Below are 23,516 nucleotides of genomic sequence, written 5' to 3'. Positions count from 1 at the left end.
CGCCAGAAGAAAGTCATTACTGCACAAATGCCACAAAGTATCTCACCTACAATATGCCAAACAGCACAGAGACAAGCCTCAAAACTTCTGGAACAATGTAATTAGGAGTGATGAGACCAAAATTTAACTTTTTGGCCGCAACCATAAACGTTACATTTGGAGAGAGGTCAACAAGGTCTATGATGAAAGGAACACCATTCCTACAGTAAAGCACGGAGGTGGATCGCTGATGTTTTGGGGATGTGTGAGCTACAAAGGCACAGGAAACTTGGTAAAAGTTGAAGGAAAGATGAATGCAGCATGTTATCAGCAAATACTGGAGGCAAACTTGCACTCATCAGCCCGGAAGCTGCGCATGGGACATACTTGGACGTTCCAACATGACAATGATCCAGAACACAAGGCCAAGTCGACCTGTCATTGGCTACAGCAGAACAAAGTAAAGGTTCTAGAGTGGCCATCTCAGTCTCCTGACCTCAATATCATTGAGCCATTCTGGGGACTTCTCAAGCGTGCAGTTCATGCTAGACAGCCCAGGAATTTCCAGGAACTGGAGGCAGCTTTACCATCTGAGAAAATAAAGAACCTCATCCACAACTACCTCAAAAGACTTCAAGTTGTCATTGATGTTAGAAGGGGCAATACACGGTATTAAGAACTGGGGTATGTGAACTTTTGATCAGGGTCATTTGGATGTTTTTGGTTGTCATTAAGATTTAAAAAGAGAAAACTCAATTGTTTGACATTAAATGGCTTCACCCAACCAATAACCATGAGTGGAGAAAAAGTTTTTTTGTTATCATTCATATTCTCTGAAACAAGGCCAAGAAAACAAAAATTCTGCCGTGGTATGTAAACTTTTGAGCACAACTGTATTTAGTCCTATTACCTGGTGATGTGAGGGGCTGGATAACCTCCATCATGACGTCCTTGTACAGATCTTTGTGTCCTTCTAAATACTTCCACTCCTCCATGGAGAAATAGACGCTGGCATCCTGACACCTTATAGGAACCTGACACATACAATAATACAGTCATCCCCTGATCTCATCACAGCACTACTCTATAATGTCCCTATAACGTCCCAGAATTCCCAGCAGCGTCACCTCTCCATTCATCAGCTCAATCATCTTGTGGGTGAGTTCTAGGATTCTTCCCCAGCCTTCAAAAGCAGGAACCTGACAGTGCTCGCTAGAGGTCATCTTCACCACTATGTAATCCTGTTTATGGAGAGACACATAATTAAATCTCACTACAGACATTTCCAGAGTCCTCACCTCTCCAGTTCTGTCCATCTGTTATTCCCATAGATAAGAATAATGTAATGAGACGTCATCAGAATCTCTCACTTGTCCAGTAAGCCGGAAGAGGATCTCTAGGGTGAAATCTAATAGCTTCTCCGCCATTTTTTTCCTGTCATTATCCATCCTTGATGGGCCAATCAGGAAAATTTAGTTATATAGGTGATCTCCACTGAGAGGATTTGATATTACGGGAATCTGGATGGGGTGAAGATGGAAAATCATGAAGAACACCATGTAATAATACAATTTCTGGAGATAAGGGCAAAGATGAAAGAGCATTCTCTTCTCATAAGGACTTGAACTGCTTAGGCCACTAATGTCGCTAATAAATGTTCAAACAGGAAACCCAGGTAGAACTGCAACAAGATTGTCATCATCTTAGCACAAAAGACATAAATGCGCCAGTGTTGGGGCCACCATGTTGGGGGAGGGGGGTGCTGTGTTAAGCCCCCGTCTCACATAGCGATATCGCTAGCGATATCGCTGCTGAGTCACGGTTTTGGTGACTCACCAGCGACCTCACCAGCGATGTCGCTGTGTGTGACACTTTGCAACGATCAGGCCCCTGCTGTGAGGTCGCTGATCGTTGCAAAGTGTCCTGGACCATTTTTTGGTCGTTGGCCTCCCGCTGGCCAGCACACATCGCTGTGTGTGACCAGCGGGACCAACGATCTGGCTGGTAACTATGGTAAACATCGGGTTACTAGGGGCACGCGCGCACTTAGTAACCCGCTGTTTACCATGGATACCACTCTGCTACGGTGCGCGGAGGCTCCCGCGCACCGTAGCAGAGTGGTATCCATGGTAAACAGCGGGTTACTAGGGGCACATGCGCACTTAGTAACCCGATGTTTATCATGGTTACCAGCCTGCTCCTGCTTGCAGCAGGCTGGTAACGGGAGCAGGACATCGTGGAACGATCCTTTCCACGATATCGCTGCTCCCCTGATCGCTGGTGAGCCTGCCTGTTTGACAGCTCACCAGCGATGTATTAGCGATGCAGCAACGATCCCTGACAGGTCGTATCGTTGTCAGGATCGCTGCTGCATCGCTTAGTGTGACGGAGCCCTAAGGAGCACAGCAGATAAGCTCTCTTCACATGTGATAGATGTCGGCTATGTAACAATGCCAGCATCTGTCTCTCTAACAGAAGTCAAGCTAAGCTCATATTGCTGCTAGTAACCTTTTAGGTGACACTAGTTCTGACAGTGGTATTCAAATGAAGCAGTTGCCGTTGCACATGTACCGGCTTCCATCACCCATAAGCAGGGGGGCACCGATGAATTACCATGGCAGCTGAGGGCCAAGTCTGCTGATATTTTGGTCTACAGGTGAAGCTCAGCCACTGAGTTATTCCAGTATATAGTATAGGCGATCGGACGATCGCAGATTATAATCCCCCTAAGGGAATTGTATATGTGTGTGTATGTAAAATTTGAAAATTTCAAATTAATTAATCCATATGGTAAATGCTATAAAGAAAATGCTAAATGCTATAAAGAAAAAAAAACAAAAAAACAAATTTTATTCTTCAATTATTGCACATTTCTGCCCCAAATTGGTATCAATAAAAAACAACAAAAACTACAGCGCTATACAGAGACAAAGTTTTCTAGCTTAAACTAGATAAATGGAAACAGGTCCAGAAAGAAGTGCTAAACAGATGAGTGTCAGACCACCTGCCTGCATATCAAATGTAATAGCTTACTAATGTTCAAAGTTAGGAACTGGAGAGATGGCCGGAAGCGGTGCCACATGATCGCAAAGCTGGTGGGGGCGTGGCAATGTGACGTCACAGCCAAAGGTACGGGATCTGGAGGGAACCACAAACGACCAACGCGTTTCAAAGGACACAGTCCTTCTTCCACGGGGTGTGGCGCACACTCTTCAGAGCTGCCAGGAGGCGATTACACAGGAGGATGCTCACGCTTCTCCCTGCCGGATCATTTCAGCTCAGCACAGATCCAGCACGGACAGACTTTGTGTAGCGCTTACCATTGCTGGACTTCCTTTCAGCTGGCCCAGGACCTAAACGGCATTCTAGCAGCTAGCCACTGCTACGCTGAAAAGCCTGCTCATCTGACCCACCACATCTCAAATCAACTCCAGGCCTTTTATCTGCTTAATTGAGAATGACATAACGAAGGGATTGCCCACACCTGTCCATGAAATAGCCTTGGAGTCAATTGTCCAATTGCTTTTGGTCCCTTTAAAAACAGGGTGGCACATGTTAAGGAGCTGAAACTCCTAAACCGTCTATCCAATTTTAATGTGGATACCCTCAAATGAAAGCTAAAAGTCTGAACTTCAACTGCATCTGAATTGTTTTGTTTAAAATTCATTCATTGTGGTAATGTCTAGAACCAAAATTAGAAAAATGTTGTCTCTGTCCAAATATATATGGACCTAACTGTATTTGGAAAAGGTATGGACCGAGGATCAGGTAGCTGCTCTGCAGATCTGCTCGATGGAGGAGCTTGCTCTTTCAGTCCATGAGACCGATACGGCTCTGGTGGAATGTGCCATGAACTTTTCTGGAGGTACCAATTTTTAAGCTCCACATATTGCTTTCTTGATCCAATTTTCTATTGTGTCATTTGAAGTCTTTTATCACTTATTTTGTCCATGGTGTTGTACAAAAGATATTTTGTTACTTCCAGATAGTGAATGACCGTTTTTTGTATGTCCAAAGTATGAAATTCAGTCTCTTTACTATTGGACAGGTTTTAACAGAAAGAAGGTAGCATGATATCTTGGGACATGTGAAACTCTGAGGCTACCTCAGGCAAGAAAGATAGATCCAGAAGAAAAATAATTCGGTCATCTAGGATTCTTAAGTAGGGTTCTCTGTTTGAGAGGGCCAGTAGTTCACCCACTCTCCTTGCTGTGGTGATGTCCACTAGGAAAGCTGTCTTACAAGATATCATAGACTTGGATAAATTTTCTATGGGCTTGAATGGAGGGATTGTAAGACCTTTGAGAACCACGTTCAGGTCCCAGGCTGGGAGCAGATTGGAAAGTCGGGGTTGTAGAAGAGAAGCTGCAATCAAAAATCTTCTCACCCAGCAAAGGTCTGCCAAACTTTGATGGAAGTGTGAGCTGAGGGCAGCCACTTGGACCCTTAAGGTGCTAGTCTTTACACCTTTCTCTAGTCCATTCTGCAAGAAATCCAACATTTGAGCGACATTTGGATGTAGAAAATTTGGAGGGTTAGCGCCACACCAGGCTATGAAGGTCTTCCATATTTTCTTATAGATGGAATTGGTTACTGGTTTTCTACTCCGCTGAAGTGTGTTTACCACATTATCCGAGAGACTGCTAGCCTTTAGGATGATGGATTCAGAAGCCAGGCTGCAAGTAGTAAGGCTTGAGGATCTGGATGACAAATCGGCCCTTGGTGGAGAAGGTTGCTGGAAGAACCAGGGGACCATCTATTTTTAGACTGTTCAGGACGCCGAACCAGCTTCTTTTCGGCCAGTGAGGTGCCACTAAAATTGTTTTTTTTTTGGCCCTCCTGATTTATGCAATGTCTTTGGTAGGAGAAGAATCAGAGAGAAAGTGTATGCCAATTTGAAGTCCCAGCGGTAAGAGAAGGCATCTACCGCTAGCCAAGTAGTGTTTGGGTCTAGAGAAAAGTATTTGACTGCTTTTGCGTTCTGACAAGTAGCAAACAGGACTACTCCTGGGAGACCCCATTTCTTCGTTAGCATCCAAAATTCGACATTTAGGTTCCATTCCCATGGGTGTAACGTCTCTCTTTTGAGAAAGTCTGCTTGGACGTTGGAAGAGCCTTTTAGATGAAATGCGGACAGAGAGAGAACATTCCGTTCTGCCCAAGCAAAGATCCTGCCTGAAATCGCTTATAGGCTTTCATGCTTTCCTGGTGGCGTAGCTGAGCAACTGTGGTCGTGTTGACTGAATATATTCTTATATGGGTTCCGTCTATCAAGTGCACCGCAGCTTCTAGTGCTTTTTCCACCGCTTTCAACTCCCTGAAGTTGGAGGAGCAGAGTCTGATGTTTTGAGGCCATATAGCCTGAAATGTGACATGCGAAACTGTGGCTTCTCATCCTCTTCTGCTGGTGAATGTTGTAACTATTGATAGAGGATTTTGATCCCAGGCTACTCCTTTGTTTAGGTTTCTGGGATTGAGCCACCAGCTGAGTGAGTCTTTTACATGGCCTGATAAGCGGATGGTTCTGCTTAGGGATCCCGGAGCACAGTCCCAGCAGGATAAAATGTGGGATTGCAGGCTTCTTGTGTGAGCCTGAGCCCATGCTACCGCTGGGATGCACAAAGTCATCGAACTTAGGAATGACATCACAAACCTCAGAGATATTTTCCTCTGACCCTGCAAAGATGTTATCTTGGATCGTATCTCGATTTGCTGCTCTTCTGGCAGCCAAGATATCTGAATTCAGCAGTATCCCTAAAAAGATCTTTTTGGTAGAAGGGATCAGATCGGATTTTTGGTTATTAGCCACCCTAGGGATGTAAGGAGATGAAGGACTTCTCCTATGTGACCTTCGAGGATTGATTCTGACGGGCCTGTTACTAGAAGGATGAAAACTACCACTTCCGGCAAAATTTTGGTGAATAGTCAGGGTGCAGAAGAGATTCTGAACAGAAGGACGTTGAACTGATAGTGAAGTATCTGCTGACCCTGAGCCAATGCAAATGTTAGATATTTCCAATGTGCTGGATAAATGGGGATGTGGTAGTAGGCGGCCCAAAGGTCTATAGTTGCCATTGCGAAGTTTTGTCTTATTAATGGAATGGTGGTCTTTAACGATTCCATTTTGAACCTCCAGTATTTTATGTATACATTTAGGGGTTTTATATTTATTATTACTCTGTGTGTCCCATTTGGCTTTTTTACTAGGAACACATGGAAATAATGTCCAGTTTCGTAGCCTGTTTTTGGTACTGGGGATATCACCCCTGCGGATAACAATTTTTGAAACCCGGACACTAAAGGGAATCTGTCACCACTTTGGAATTATCAGACCTCTTCCATGGCCATACAGGGCATAGAAAAGTAAATCTATACATACCTGTATGGCCAATAGTAGAGGTTTGATTGCAGAGAAAAGCGCTTTAATCAATTTTATGGAATACAGTCTTGGCGTCCGGAGGACGCCAAGAAATCCCCGCCTTTGTGCTTATTATTCTCCCAAATCCCCACCTTTATGCTTAATAATCATATTCCCCCCCTCCCCTGCACGTCACAGGGCCCTGTGACAGGCCCGGTGACGTGCACTGTGCTCCCTGACTTCCCGGGCATGCGCAAAGTGCCGCTCACATAGAGAGCGCTTTGCTTCATCCCGACCCGGTCTGCCTGTGCACTGACTCCCCGGCGCCTGCGCAATAGAAACCTTCGGCGCAGTGCACAGGCAGATGCGGCCGGGATGAAACAGAGCACGCTCTATGTGAGCGGCGCTTTGCGCATGCCCGGGAAGTCAGGGAGCACAGTGCACGTCACAGGGCCTGTCACAGGGCCCTGTGACGTGCAGGGGAGGGAGGGAATATAAGCATATAGGTGGGGATTTGGGGGAATAATAAGCACATAAGCGGGGATTTCTTGGCTTCCCCTGGACGCAAAGCCTATACAAAATAAAATTGATTAAAGCGCTTTTCTCTGCAATCAAACCTCTACTATTGGCCACACAGGTATGTATAGATTTACTTTTCTATACCCTCTATGGCCATAGTAGAGGTCTGATATCTCCAAAGTGGTGACAGATTCCCTTTAAGGCGCTTGGTACCGTATTTTTCGGACTTTAAGACGCAAAATTTTGGAGGAAAGTGGGGGGTGCGTCTTGTGGTCCAAAATTATATTATATATATATATATATATATATATATATATATATATATATATATATATATATATATATATATATATATATATATATATATATATATACACACACACACACATACACACACACACACACATATACATACACTGTGGCTGTTGCGGGGGGAGCGGCAGCTGCAGAGGAGCTGGGCACAGGATGCAGCAGCCGCCTGCTGCAGTCTACACTGTGCCCGCTACTAAAGAAAATGAATATTCACTGCTACCCACGCCCATGGGGAGCAGTGAATATTTATTTTCCTTAATAGCGCGCATACTGTACCTGCAGCGTGGCTCCTGGTATGTATGGCACCCTTCATCCCTCATCCCTCTTCCTGGTATGTATAGTCCCTCTCATCCCTCTTCCTGGTAGTGACTATTCCAGCACAGCATCTCACAGTGTGAGGGTGCATGGCAGTAACGCCATGCGTGGCTCACACAGTGAGATCCCTGTCGGCAGCAGAGCAGGACGAAGCACTGGAGGAGAGAGGAGGTGAGCATAATTGTTTATTTTTTTCGTGTGCAGCGTGATGGGGATCAGGGGGTGCCAAGCATACCAGAATAAGGAGTGCCAAGCATACCAGGAAGAGGGATGAGGGGGGCCATACATACCAGGAAGAGGGATGAGGGGGGGCATACATACCAGGAAGAGGGATGAGGGGGTCCATACATACCAGGATGAGGGATGAAGTGTGCCATACATACCAGGAAGAGGGATGAGGGGGGCCATACATACCAGGATGAGAGATGAATTGTGCCATACATACCAGGATGAGGGATGAAGGGTGCCATACATACCAGGAAGACGGATGAGGGGGGCCATACATACCAGGATGAGGAATGAAGGGTGCCATAAATACCAAGATGGGGGGCATACATACCAGGATGAGGGATGAAGTGTGCCATACATATCAGGATGGGGATGAGGGGTGCCGTGCATACCAGGATGGGGATGGGGGGGCATACATATCAGGATGGGGAAGAGGGCCATGTATAAGAGGAAGGAGGGGGCCTTATATACCAGGATGGGGGATATTAACACCACATTTTTTGCTTACATTTTTTTCTATTTTCCTCCTCTAAAACCTAGGTGCGTCTTATGGTCCGATGCGTCTTATTGTCCGAAAAAATAAGATAATTCCCGAGATGACAGGGAAGGTATTCTCACGATCTGTGGAGGTTTGGAGGAGAACTCGATCTTCACTCCATTTTGGACTGATAGCAGAACCCATTGATTCGGGGTAAGCAGTTGCCACAGGGTGAGGAAACTGGAGATTCGACTCCCTACTGTTCTGACGTCATTGTTTTCCCTGACGTTGTCCCTGGGAGAGCAAGATGTTCCTGCCTATATTCCCCTTGGGATAGCTCCAGCGTCCTGTTTTCTCTTTCCCCCTATATGCCGAATGTTGAGTCTGTGGGTCATGAAAGGACAGCTTCTTGGCCGCTCTGGGTTCTGGGAGCATCTTCTTCTTGTCTTGTTGGATCCTGGGCTGTAACGTGCGGTGAAACACTGCCCACAGCCAAGGCAATCGGGGGGGGGGGATGCCACTGGGGTCACACCTGCGTGAATGCGGAAGTTGACGTGACATCAGCAGAGGCTGCAGCCGGGGTCACGTGATGTGGACTGAGTGAGCAGCGACAGCGCTGCTCACAGGCACATATGGGAGCAGAAGGTATTTACAATGATACTTATTTAAAAGGTGTAAATTGATGGCGACATTATACAATGTAGTGAACCATCTCTTCAACTAAAAGCCTAGATCCTTAGATCAGGAACAGAACAGACATTTATAGGACATTTCACAAGCTTTCCGAAATTATTATGAAAACATTTACAGCACATACCGCATTGAACTACTGTACCCAATTTATTATACATTTTAGGGGTCGGAGTCGCTCCATTTTATACAGACTTCAACTTCACCAAAATGGACACTGACTCCACGACTCACAGCCCTTACCGCAACACTGCACTAAAATCCAATATGAAGCAATCAAAACATCATATCTACCCCAAAATGGCATCAGTAAACATGTCAGCTTAGAAAGCAAAAAATACGCCATCACACTGCGTGATATCCCGGAAATTGAAAGCGCTATACAGTACAGACCAAAAGTTTGGACACACCTTCTCATTTAAAGATTTTTCTGTATTTTCATGACTTTGAAAATTGTACATTCACACTGAAGGCATCAAAACTATGAATTAACACATGTGGAATTGTGTCACCCTGGCCTGGATGCCACAAATGTATAATAAAGCTGTGTCTGAGAGCAAGGGGGAGGTTCTCTGGTCAAGGACCATTAGCATGCAGTACCTCATGTCCCAGGCCAGTAGGGGGAGCAGGCTGCCCCTATAAAAGCTGGAACTGGGGGCAGGGTTAGAGAGAACTGGACAACCTGTCTCTGGATTGAGAGGTGTCCCAGAGCAGGGACAGACAGTTGTGTTGCAGCCTAAGAGGCCGTGTGGCAGTAGGAGAGCCACGAGCCAGGGACAAGAGGCGAAGCGAGCCTGTCCTGGCAGATAAAGAAACTAATCTACTGGACTTTGGTGTCCGAGGCTGTTAGGATTCCAAGTCATACAGCAAATAACCAGTCCGCAGGGGACTGTATGTCCTTTGGCCTAAGAAGCCCGGAGGTTCCGCCACAGCAAAAGGGACTGGTGAAGCCGCACCAGGCCAAGAGTAAAAAGGGACCCAAGTTGCAAGCCATACGGGCGAGAAGACACGGTGAGCTCAGGAACGTGGGCTATTACACCACGAGGAGGGAAATAGCCAGAGAGAGCGCAGAGAGCATGGTAGGCCTACACCCTCACCCTGATCAGGGCCAGCTTCCCACTTGTTCTCAGACATCCAGGCCCCCTCCTAGCCGGGCCTGATTTTGGGTCGTTTCACCTGTTCTAATAAAGACCCTGAACTGTTTAAGAGGCCTCCGTTTCCTGGCTATTGCGGTCGGAATCATCCCCTCCATCATCCATTATATACTGCCTTGGGGCCATACTCCTCCCGTGGGGAGTTGTACTATTCAGTGCTGCACATTTACATCTGCCCCAGCGGTCTGCACTGCAGCGGCGGTTAGCCCTGACCGCAATCCACGGGTGGCGCAGTCGGACATTGCAAAACATATAGAAGACTGCCACTGGTCTGACCACCCTGAGCCATGGACCGGGTTGCCACTACTACCCCCATTATTGCCCTGTTGCCCGGCTCCGAGTGCCCCATGGCCCAGAGGGCGAGTCAGCTTTGGCGTAGTCGGCAGGATTGTGACCAACCCGCCACAAACGGGTATTGCGCGCCTGAAAAAGACTGTACACGTACCTTAAAAAGAGGTTTCCCGCCATCCGGAGCCGTTTCCCGCCATTTTCAGCCATCTCCCACCATCTTCAGCAACTTCCCGCCATCTTCAGCCGTTTTCTCGCCATTGGACGCCATCTGCAGGACGCCGCGCGGGAAGAAGAGGGGCGTGGACATCCAAACCACGCGAGACCCGAAGCTCCGCCCTACGCACCGACGCTGCGCAAGGTCCTGGAAGGGAGAGAGAGCGACGCTGACGTCACCAGGACACAACGCAAGGTCTTCGTCCGGAGCAGCACCAGCGGAGCCGCGGCCTACAGAAGAGGATCGTCGGAAGGTAGGCCACGCTTAACTAGGGGGGAGGAAGATGTCAGACATGGAGGCGCCCACTACCACCAGCGCAGCTGCAGCAGCGATGATGCCATTCTCCCTGCCTTACATCCCTGGGGCGGCCTGGCTGCCCAAGTATTCAGGGGAGCCCCATGCACTAACTGACTTTAAGGAAAGGCTGTACAGTTTATTCCAAGTTTACCCCCTGACAGAGGAACAGAAGATCAGCATACTGACAGGGCAGTTAACTGGCGCAGCCCAGCGGGAGGTAAAGTCATGGCCCGCTGAGGAGAAAAGGACCGTAAAGGACATTCTGGCCCGGCTGCGGGGTACCTTTGATACACGTACCTCCGCTGAAATTAAAATGCGGTTCTACGGATGTAAGCAGCGGGCCCAGGACAGCATCAGAGACTATGCTCTAAATTTGAAGGAAGCCTTGAGAGCCATCAAACAAGCTGACCCTGGCAGCGTGCAGGATACGGATAAGCTACTGACAGAACAGTTCATAGAAGGTCTGCTGTCTAGCGCCCACAGGACCCAGCTGCGCCTCATGTTCTTTCAGAACCCTGATCTGACCTTTGCCCAATTCAAGGACAGGGCCATAAGGGTGCTCCGTGAACCCGCAACAAGAGGCGCTATAAACCCCCGGCGCCCTGCTCTCACCTATCACCAGGAGGCAGCGCCCTCCTCCATGGACTCTGTGGGGGCCGACGCACAGGCCCTGAACCAAGCCCCGTCGAAAGATCTGCACCACCAAGTCCAGGAGCTGACCAGGAGCGCCGCGGCGTTGACCAGGACCGTACAGGCGTTACAAGTGGACCCGTCAAGACCCATCGGGTTGGCTTCAAGTCCGGAGGATGTCCCGTGGCGTCGACAGAGGAGGACCCCGTTGTTCCGAGGGAGGCCCACAGACCGCTACGCAGAGGATGGACAGCCCATTTGCCGTCGATGCAACCAGCCCGGACACATTTCCAGGTACTGTAATTTAAATGGGTCCAACCTGGGGCAGAGGGCCAACCCCCAGGCATAAGATCACCAGGCCCTTACAATTGGTGTAATAAGTACGTTGGGGGGCGCCCGGTTTTACCCGTGGTGCTGGACGGTATCCCCATGAGCGCCTTGCTGGATACCGGGTCGCAAGTAACTACTATCCCTTATGTACTTTTTAAGCAGTATTGGACTGATGCTGATATCACACGGTATCCAGACAGTAACTTGAGCATCATCGCCAGTAATGGCTTGCCCGTGCCACAGATGGGGTTCAAGGAGATGACCATTAAGATTGGTAAAGTTGAACTGCCGGCACAGGGAGTGATTATTGTGGACATTGACAGTCGTGAAAGTCACCCTAAAATAACTGTGGGTACTAACATGATTGAAAATGGTCTTTCAGAGGTAATTGTAATTCTATAACAGGTGGCGGTGAATGCTAGTTCCAGCCAACAGAGAGTCTTCAACAAAGAGATAAAAGCCCTGATGAGACGGCAGCAGGTAGAACTGTCTGGTGGTGAGATCGGTAGCGTAAGAATGAGTGACCCATTCCCCATTTCCATGCCTCCCAAAAGTGAAATGATGATCTGGTGTCGGACTGCAATCGGGTTGAGAGGTAGAGACTACCAAGCCATGGTAGAACCCGTGTACTCAGACATCAGGCCCACCATTTTGACAGGCCGGGGGAAGGTTGATGTCAGTCATGGAAGGGTGCCCGTTCGCATTCTCAACATTGGGGAGAGGGAGGTACACTTACCCAGGTACACTACACTTGCCAAACTGTTTGCTGTCGATCACAAAGCTATATTGGCCGTGGAGCATTTGCCTCCATCTCCACAGGCGGAGGGTAATGGCTCCCAGAAACAAAAGGAGGACTGGTGCCAGAAACTCCATGTGGGTGCTGACTCCACTCCCCTGGACCAAAAACAAGGAGTCTACCGGGTGGTTCAGGAGTACGAGAGAATTTTTAGTAAGCACCCGCTAGACTTCGGCCGAGTAAAGTGAGTGGAACACCACATCCCCACGGGGAGCCACCCACCAATAAAGGAGAGGCACAGACCTGTACCCCCTGCACATTATCAGAACGCCAAGGGTATGCTGCGGGAAATGAAAGAAGCCAGGGTCATTAGAGATAGCTGTAGCCCCTGGGCAGCCCCCTTGGTTCTGGCAAAAAAGAAAGACAGCACCATGAGAATGTGCGTGGACTATAGACAAATCAACCGTATCACCCATAAAGACGCATATCCGCTGCCTAGAATAGAGGAGTCTTTAGCCGCACTAAAATCAGCTAACTTCTTTTCTACTTTGGACCTTACTAGCGGGTACTGGCAGGTTCCTGTGGCAGAGGCTGACAAGGAGAAGACCGCCTTCACCACCCCGATGGGACTGAGCAAGTTCAACTGTATGTGCTTCGGGCTCTGCAACGCACCAGGGACCTTCCAGAGGCTGATGGAATGCTGTCTAGGGCACCGAAACTTCGAGACGGTCCTACTTTACCTGGACGATGTGATCGTCTATTCGAAGACCTACAAGGACCATCTAAAACACCTGGCAGAGGTGTTCGAAGCCCTGGCAGGCTATGGCCTGAAGGTGAAACCATCAAAGTGTCACCTGTTGAAACTGAAGGTCCAGTACCTAGGGCACGTGGTAAGTGCAGAAGGAGTAGCCCCCGACCCTGACAAGGTCACAGTAATCAAGAGCTGGCCAAGCCCCTCAAACATCAAAGAAGTGAGGCAATTTCTCGGGTTGGTAGGCTACTACCGAAGGTTCATACCCGGGTTCACTAAGATGGCAGCCCCTATGCAGGACCTCCTGATAGGACAGTCTAAGTCCAGAAGCCAAAAGCCACCCTTCAAGTGGGAGAAGCCGGAAGAGGAGTCCTTCCGCCAGTTGAAGATGGCCCTCACAGGGGATGAGATCCTGGCCTACCCAGATTATGGCCAGCCTTTTATCCTCCACACAGACACCAGTAATGTGGGGCTGGGAGCCGTACTGTCACAAAACCAACAGGGCAGAGAAAGGGTAATCGCGTATGCCAGCCAGAAGCTGAGGCCCACTGAAAGAAACCCGGAGAATTACAGCTCCTTCAAGCTAGAATTCTTGGCAGTGGTGTGGGCCGTCACAGAACGGTTTAAGCATTACCTGGCCTCCGCAAAGTTCACCGTGTACACGGACAACAACCCGTTGACACACCTGGACAATGCAAGACTAGGTGCTCTAGAGCAGCGGTGGATGGCGCGACTCTCGAATTATGACTTCACGATCAAGTACTAGGCAGGCAGAACCAATACCAACGCTGACGCCCTCTCGAGAATGCCTCACTTACCTGACGGAGGCGAAGACCCAGAAGAGCTGGAGGAGGTAGAACTCCCTGCGTTTCACCGGTATGGAGCCACTCAATACTCCACCGCGTGAAGGAGGAAGACTTAACAACCGTCATGATCAATCCCCTACCTCACCACAGCTGGGCCGAGACCCAAGATAGTGACCCTGCAATCTGCATGGTGAAAGACCTGTTGACCCGAGAAGATGCCCGTCTAGATCCGGATGCTCCAGAGGAGGCCAAGCAGCTATGGAAAGAGAAGAGCAGGCTGTTCCTCTATGAAGGTAAGCTGTGCAGAAGACTTGTCAACCACCGGATGCATGAGCTGACCTGGCAAGTCGTGGTCCCAAGGCGTGATGCAGCTATGGTCCTGGAGGCTTACCATGACAGGGCGTGGCACTTCGGCTGGAAGAAACTGGAGTTCCTGATAAGAGGCCGGTTCTTCTGGATCGGCATGGGAGGGGCTGTAGAGAAGTGGTTCAGAGACTGTGGCCCTTGTAATCTAAGGAGGAAGGACCGCACCAGCCAGAAGACACCCTTGAGGCCCATCGTCACGACGCAGTCTCTTGAGCTGGTAGCTCTGGACCACGTCAAATTGGCTCCAAGCCGGTCAGGATACTTTTATGCCCTGACAATCGTGGACCACTATTCCCGATTTCTAGTGGTGGTCCCTGTAAAAGACTTGACAGCTCAAACGGCAGCCAGAGCCTTCCAGCAATACTTCTGCCGCCCACACGGGTATCCGGAACAAGTCCTGACAGACCAGGGTCCAGCGTTCGAGGCTGAAATCTTCCAAGAGTTCTGCAACCTCTATGGCTGTAAGAAGATTCGGACAACGCCTTACCACCCACAAACCAACGGGATGTGTGAGAAAATGAACAATATAGTCATTGATCTCCTGAAAACTTTGCCCCTGGAGGAACGCAGCCTGTGGCCAGAAAAACTGCCGGACCTGATAGACTTATACAACCATATCCCGGTGAATGCTACAAACTGCACCCCGGCTTACCTGATGCGAGCCAGACCAGGTAAGCTGCCCATAGACCTGGAGATGGGAGTCCTAACACCCGAGGACACCTCCCCAGATGTGGACTGGGATACGGAAAGGCGACTGCAGTACAAGAAGGTACAGGAGAGTGTGGAGAAGAGCCTGGCCCAGGTGAGAGAAAGGCAAGAAAGACTCTTCAACCAACACGCCCCTGCTGGTCCCCTAGAACCTGGTGAGCAGGTCCTGAAGCGAAAGAGAAGGGTACACAAGCTGGACGACCAGTGGGAAAGGGAACCCTACTCCGTGCTGCAGTCTGATCACGACAACCCAAAGGTGTGCGTGATCACCAAGGATGGAGGGGAAACCACTAGTACCGTCTCCAGAGACCACCTAAAAAGGTGCCCCGAGCAACTACGGAATGCAGAAGAGGATCAAAGTGACCTTGAACCCGCGGAGGACAAGGAAGAAATGATCAGCACCGTTCTTGGGGAGTTCCCTCAGTCCTGGACTCGAATAAACGACGCCACAGTGGTACCCGTCCTGCATTTCCTGCAACCAATGCAGCAACAACCTACACCAGAGCAGGAAGGTGAAAAAGAGCAAGCAGCCCCAGCGGCAGAAGAGCCTGTACCAGCAGCCCAGGAGAATCAACCCTCTGCTGACAGTGAGCCTGCCATGCCTGCGGTAAGCCAGAGGACCCGCAGACAGCTGCCTGCCCTGCCTGTAAGTCTAGCCAGTGATTGCACCCCGAGCGTTAGTGAGAAAAACCAGGTTAGACCACCACCAGACAGTGGGCTGCGTAGGTCAACCCGGAGCACTAAGGGGCAAACACCCGCTCGCTGGAGAGTGTAGAGTGTAATAGCAAATGTAACTATCCTGTAAAATGTTGAATTATTTGAAATGTAGTTGCATGACCAGTAACTATGCATTTTCTCAGTTTCTTTCAGTTAATGGACTAACAGGTTATGAACTGTGAGTAACCGGACTTCCCTGTAAATATGTTTGGAGCTTAACCAGCGGAATGAACAAAGACTGTCAAGGACTTGGGGCTACGGCAGACCCCCACCTGGTTAAGGCTCCCCGTTGTTGTTGGTGAAATGGACACCCAGTCACAGACCACACTATGACCTTAAGAACTCAACCCGTGCATCGTTTGTCTTTACTTGCCTTGTAATGTTTTTATGGTCATGCATGTTACTCTTGTTTCTTGTTTAGTCCCGGAGTACAAAATTTTACTAGGGGGGAATGTGTCACCCTGGCCTGGATGCCACAAATGTATAATAAAGCTGTGTCTGAGAGCAAGGGGGAGGTTCTCTGGTCAAGGACCATTAGCATGCAGTACCTTCTGTCCCAGGCCAGTAGGGGGAGCAGGCTGCCCCTATAAAAGCTGGAACTGGGGGCAGGGTTAGAGAGAACAGGACGTGTCTCTGGATTGAGAGGTGTCCCAGAGCAGGGACAGACAGTTGTGTTGCAGCCTAAGAGGCCATGTGGCAGTAGGAGAGCCAAGAGCCAGGGACAAGAGGCGAAGCGAGCCTGTCCTGGCAGATAAAGAAACGAATCTACCGGACTTTGGTGTCCGAGGCTGTTAGGATTCCAAGTCATACAGCAAATAACCAGTCTGCAGGGGACTGTATGTCCTTTGGCCTAAGAAGCCCGGAGGTTCCGCCACAGCAGAAGGGACCGGTGAAGCCGCACCAGGCCAAGAGTAAAAAGGGACCCAAGTTGCAAGCCATATGGGCGAGAAGACACGGTGAGCTCAGGAACGTGGGCTATTACACCACGAGGAGGGAAATAGCCAGAGAGAGCGCAGAGAGCACGGTAGGCCTACACCCTCACCCTGATCAGGGCCAGCTTCCCACTTGTTCTCAGACATCCAGGCCCCCTCCTAGCCGGGCCTGTTTTTGGGTCGTTTCACCTGTTCTAATAAAGACCCTGAACTGTTTAAGAGGCCTCCGTTTCCTGGCTATTGCGGTCGGAATCATCCCCTCCATCATCCATTATATACTGCCCAGGGGCCATACTCCTCCCGTGGGGAGTTGTACTATTCATTGCTGCACATTTACATCTGCCCCAGCGGTCTGCACTGCAGCGGCGGTTAGCCCTGACCGCAATCCACGGGTGGCGTAGTCGGACATTGCAAAACATATAGAAGACTGCCACTGGTCTGACCACCCTGAGCCACGGACCGGGTCGCCACTACTACCCCCATTATTGCCCTGTTGCTCGGCTCCGAGTGCCCCACGGCCCAGGGGGCGAGTCAGAATGATATGCTTAACAAAAAAGTGTGACACAACTGAAAATATGTCTTATATTCTAGGTTCTTCAAAGTATCCACCTTTTGCTTTGATGACGGCTTTGCACACTCTTGGCATTCTTTTGATGATGATATTGCCAGGTCACTTTTACCACATAGTGAACATGGTAAATATAACCCTTCCTCCCCGCTCCCATCAAAAATTGTGACATTGCACTATTGTTGCAATTTCAACGCACTTGGAATTATTTTCCCGCTTTCCAGTGCATCACATGATATACTTTTGAATTACACCATTCATTTTAAGGGTATGTGCACACTATGCGTTTTTGATGTGGTAAATCTGGGCAAAATTGGCCCCAAAAACGCATTGCAAACGTTATCCCAGCATTTTCTATGAGATTTTGCAAGATCTGTGCACATAAAATTCTGTAAGGAAAAATCCTGATTATGTGCACTAAAAGAAGCAGCATGTCCATTCTTTGTGGATTTTCTTATACAATGCATTGGAAAAAACGCATGGCAAATCTGCAGGCAAAAATGCATCCAAAATGTATGAAAACTGTGGAATTTCCACTGCGCTTTCTGCTGCCAAGAGGTGCAGAACCTTACAGAAACGCTACAGAAATTTCTGCAAGCAAGTATTGATTGTGCACACATACCCTTATTCATCCAGCAAAAAAAACAAGCCATCAAACAGCTAAGAGAAAAATAAGAAAAAGTTATGGCTCTTGGAAGAAGGGGAGGAAACTATGGAAGATCATCCGTTAACACCATTCTTAATTAAATAAACCTTATGTTTTCCAGCACAGACACTTATTCAAGCAAACATTGTGTGACTGGAATCCATTCATGCCTTACAGTATATAAATCTGTATGTGGTGAAATAACTAAATCTGAAATGAGTATGATTATAGACTGTGACGAACGGACAGGCCGCAGGGCTCGTGACCTGAACCTGACAGTGTCATATATGCCCATGAGATGGCCAAGCTTGAGTAAGGGGACCCGCAGCCAGTCTGTATGGCGGTCCATACTCAGATCGTATTTCACCTACTCCTGAATGACCATGCACAAAGAGAGACCAGGCCGCCTCCATTTTCCCTCAGGAGCGCAGAGAGAGGCCGGGCCGCCTCCATTTTCCCTCAAGAGCTCAGAGAGAGGCCGGACTGCCTCCACTTTCCCTCAAGAGCGCAGAGAGAGGCCGGGCCGCCTCCATTTTTCATGAGGCATAGAAGTGATAGCACAGACACCGCTGGTCAGCCTATGCATTTATTGTGATTAATATTACGCTGACTTTAGCCCCCTGATGTACTAGTAATCAGGGCTGTGGAGTCGGTAAGCCAAACCTCCGACTCCTCAATTTCCATGACACTGACTCCAACTCCGACTCCCTCATACATGTCTCATGTTTAAGTGATAACTTTACTGTAGCACAGATTCATCTCAGCTAAAAGTCTAGACCAATGCTGGCGAACCTATGGCACGCGTGCCATAGGGGGCGCGCAGAGCCCTCCCGGTGGGCACACGCGCCATCGCCGCTGCACTTGCGCTACTGGATCGGGCCCGGCGGGTGCTAACTCTGAGCCCACCGAGTGCCGACACCAGCACCGCTACTTCAGCTAGATGTGCGTTCTCGGACGAACATCTAGCTGAAGTGTATTGCAACGCACGAACTTGCCAGGCCCGTGCGCCGCAATACACACTGCTGGCCAATCAAAGGCCAGCAGCTAGCAGCTGACGTCAGCGAACAAGCGACTGGGTGCATAGCAGTGACGTCATACACCCCCGTCGCTAGGACACTGGAGTCAGCTGCCGGCTACAGGAGAAGAAGGAAGGTGAGTAGGAGTAGGAGTGTTTATTATGTGTTGCTTTTTCTTAATATGCGACAAACAGGGGCGCTAGCAGGCTGGGGGGAGCATATATGCATGGACTGGGGGTGGGAGAATATATACATGGACTGGGGGTGGGAGAATATATACATGGACTGGGGGAGGGACAATACATACATGGACTGGGGGAGGGACAATAGCAAAGCAGTCATCAAAGCAAAAGGTGGCTACTTTGAAGAACCTAGAATATAAGACATATTTTCAGTTGTTTCACACTTTTTTGTTAAGTATACAATTCCACATGTGTTAATTCATAGTTTTGATGCCTTCAGTGTGAATGTACAATTTTCATAGTCATGAAAATACAGAAAAATCTTTAAATGAGAAGGTGTGTCCAAACTTTTGGTCTGTACTGTATATGCATGGACTAAGGGGGGAGCATATATACATGGACTGGGGGGGGGGGGGGGGAGTATATATGCACGGACTAAGGGGGGAGCATATATACATGGACTGGGGGAAGGAGCATATATACATGGACTGGGGGAGGGAGAATATATACATGGACTGGGGGAGAGAGCATATATACATGGGCTGGGGGGAGAGAGCATATATACATGGACTGGGGGGAGAGAGCATATATACATGGACTGGGGGGAGAGAGCATATATACATGGACTGGGGGGAGAGAGCATATATACATGGACTGGGGGGAGAGAGCATATATACATGGACTGGGGGGAGAGAGCATATATACATGGACTGGGGGGAGAGAGCATATATACATGGACTGGGGGGAGAGAGCATACATACATGGACTGGGGGGAGAGCATACATACATGGACTGGGGGGAGAGAGCATACATACATGGACTGGGGGGAGAGAGCATATATACATGGACTGGGGGGAGAGAGCATATATACATGGACTGGGGGGAGAGAGCATATATACATGGACTGGGGGGAGAGAGCATATATACATGGACTGGGGGGGAGCATATATACATGGACTGGGGGAGGGGGAATATATGCATGGACTGGGGGAGGGAGAATATATGCATGGACTGGGGGAGGGAGCATATATACATGGACTGGGGGAGGGAGCATATATACATGGACTAGGGAGGGAGTATATAAACATGGACTGGGGGAGGGAGAGTATATACATGTGCTGGGGGAAGAATATATACATGGACTGGGGGAGGGAGCATATATACATGGACTGGGGTGAGCATATATACAAGGATGAGGGCAGGGCAGCATATATACAAGGATGGGGGCAGGGCAGCATCTATACAAGGATGGGGGCAGGGCAGCATCTATACAAGGATGGGGGCAGCATATACAGTGCCTACAAGTAGTATTCAACCCCCTGCAGATTTAGCTGGTTGACACATGCGGAATTAACTAGGCATTGTGACATTTGTACTGTAGATCAGCCTGGAAGTGGGAAATGCACTGCAGCAAATTTTTTTTTATTTTTTATTAATATTTTTTTTTAAAACGTAAAAAGTTAATTCAGAGTGTCATTTATTATTCAACCCCTCAAACCACAAGAATTCTGTTTGGTCCCCCTAAAGTATTAAGAAGTAGTTCAGGCACCAAGAATAATGAGCTTCACATGTGTGGATTAAAGATCTCTTTTGCCAGCCTTTTCTGACTATTTAAGACCCTCCCCAAACTTGTGAACAGCACTCAGACATGGTCAACATGGGAAAGACAAAGGAGCATTCCAAGGCCATCAGAGACAAGATCGTGGAGGGTCACAAGGCTGGCAAGGGGTACAAAACCCTTTCCAAGGAGTTGGGCCTACCTGTCTCCACTGTTGGGAGCATCATCCGTAAGTGGAAGGCTTATGGAACTACTGTTAGCCTTCCACGGCCTGGACAGCCTTTGAAAGTGTCCTCCCGTGCCGAGGCCAGGCTTGTCCGAAGAGTCAAGGCTAACCCAAGGACAACAAGGAAGGAGCTCCGGGAAGATCTTATGGCAGTGGGGACATTGGTTTCAGTCAATACCATAAGTAACGTACTCCACCGCAATGGTCTCCGTTAAAGACGAGCCCGTAAGGTACCTTTACTTTCAAAGCATCATGTCAAGGCTCGTCTACAGTTTGCTCATGATCACTTGGAGGACTCTGAGACAGACTGGTTCAAGGTTCTATGGTCTGATGAGACCAAGATCGAGATCTTTGGTGCCAACCACACACGTGACGTTTGGAGACTGGATGGCACTGCATACGACCCCAAGAATACCATCCCTACAGTCAAGCATGGTGGTGGCAGCATCATGCTGTGGGGCTGTTTCTCTGCCAAGGGGCCTGGCCATCTGGTCCGCATCCATGGGAAGATGGATAGCACGGCCTACCTGGAGATTTTGGCCAAGAACCTCCGCTCCTCCATCAAGGATCTTAAGATGGGTCGTAATTTCATCTTCCAACAAGACAACGACCCAAAGCACACAGCCAAGAAAACCAAGGCCTGGTTCAATAGGGAAAAAGTCAAGGTGTTGGAGTGGCCTAGTCAGTCTCCTGACCTTAACCCAATTGAAAACTTGTGGAAGGAGCTCAAGAATAAAGTCCACATGTGACACCCAAAGAACCTAGATAACTTGGAGAAGATCTGCATGGAGGAGTGGGCCAAGATAACTCCAAAGACCTGTGCTGGCCTGATCAGGTCTTATAAAAGACGATTATTAGCTGTAATTGCAAACAAGGTTTATTCCACAAAATATTAAACATAGGGGTTGTATAATAATTAACCCACACTTTTATGTTTAAAATTTAATAAAATTCAACTGAGCAACATAACTTTTTGGTTTGTAAGATTTATGCTTCTGTTCATAAAACCTACTCTCGTTTGCAGTTTGAAGGCTCTAACTTATTTGCATCTTATCAAACCAGCTAAATCTGCAGGGGGTTGAATACTACTTGTAGGCACTGTATATTCAAGGATGAGGGTAGGGCAGCATATATACAAGGATGGGGGGGCAGCATATATACAAGGATGGGGGCAGCATATATGCAAGGATGGGGGGGCAGCATATATGCAAGGATGGGGGGAGGCCAGCATATATACAAGGATGGGGGGCAGCATATATACATGGACTGGGGGAGGGCAGCAGATATACAAGGATGAGGGGAGGGCAGCATATATATAAGGATAGGGGGGAGGGCAGCATATATACAAGGATGGGGCGAGCAGCATATATACAAGGATGGGGGGCGGGCAGCATATATACAAGGATGGGGGAGGGCAGCATATATACAAGGATGGGGGGAGGGCAGCATATATACAAGGGGGGGAGCATATATACAAGGATGGGGGGCGAGCAACATATATACAAGGATGGGGGGCGGGCAGCATATATACAAGGATGGGGGGCGGGCAGCATATATACAAGGATGGGGGGCGGGCAGCATATATACAAGGATGTGGGAGGGCAGCATATATACAAGGATGTGGGAGGGCAGCATATATACAAGGATGGGGGGAGGCCAGCATATATACAAGGATGGGGGGTCAGCATATATACAAGGATGGGGGGCGAGCAGCATATATACAAGGATGGGGGGAGGCCAGCATATATACAAGGATGGGGGCATATACCAAGATGGGGGTAAGCACATTCTTTATTTCTGCAGTCTCAGACCCCTGCTCCTTTCTGTGGCTGCTGTATACTGCGCTCAACTGCTCTATGTATCAGTTGTTTTTTCCAAACTAAAACCTCAATATTTAGGTTAAATTGCCGTGTTGGCACTTGGCGATAAACAAGTGGGTTTTGGATTGCAGTTTGGGCACTCGGTCTCTAAAAGGTTCGCCATCACTGGTCTAGACCCTTAGATCAGGAATAGGACAGACATTTATAGGACATTTCATAACTGTCCCAAATCGTTCTGAAAAAAATATTTCCCACAAACTACATTGAACTACTGTACCCAATTTATTATATATTTTAGGAGTTGGAGTCGGTCCATTTTATACCGACTCCACCAAAATGGACTCCAACCCCACAGCCCTGCTAGTAATTGATTATTGGATCCCGTTGTAACAGCCATAAGCAGAGACATCTCCAATCTTGGCTGTTTGACCTCATTTGCCGTTATCATTGGCTTTGTACGACATGGTGTAATGGTTTGCCATAACTGTCAGAGGACTAATAAAGGCACCACAGAAAGGCTCAAATAGAAATATGACTGAACGCAAAAAAACAAGATAGAACCATTTATCTTTGTTGTCTGATGGATGTTTTTATCTCTTGATATTTAGCCCAATGCTTCCATCACAATGTGCAGAGAACGGCCCCTCATACATCCATCATCCTGGCTTCGGGGAGACATTCTCAGATTT

General features: G+C 48.5%; 1 protein-coding gene across 3 annotated transcripts in view; it reads right to left on the bottom strand.

Annotated features, from left to right (window-relative positions):
• Positions 1-23,516, bottom strand: part of LOC141272095 (uncharacterized) — a 71,682-nt gene that overhangs the window by 34,266 nt on the left and 13,900 nt on the right. For all 3 annotated transcript variants that reach the window (XM_073682405.1, XM_073682407.1, XM_073682406.1), the window contains exons 2-4: positions 1,350-1,499; positions 1,107-1,220; positions 890-1,013 (exon numbers count right to left, since the gene is read on the bottom strand). In XM_073682405.1, coding sequence (XP_073538506.1) covers positions 890-1,013; positions 1,107-1,220; positions 1,350-1,427 — 316 coding nt within the window. In that variant the 5' untranslated portion in view covers positions 1,428-1,499. The remainder of the gene's footprint in view (positions 1-889; positions 1,014-1,106; positions 1,221-1,349; positions 1,500-23,516) is intronic.

This window comes from Phyllobates terribilis, unplaced genomic scaffold (genome assembly GCF_046119375.1).
Source record: "Phyllobates terribilis strain yellow unplaced genomic scaffold, ASM4611937v1 Scaffold_5__5_contigs__length_657084704, whole genome shotgun sequence".
NCBI lineage: Eukaryota > Metazoa > Chordata > Amphibia > Anura > Dendrobatidae > Phyllobates > Phyllobates terribilis.
The sequence above is the reverse complement of the archived record's forward strand: the minus strand, read 5'-3'. Positions and strand labels throughout refer to the sequence as shown.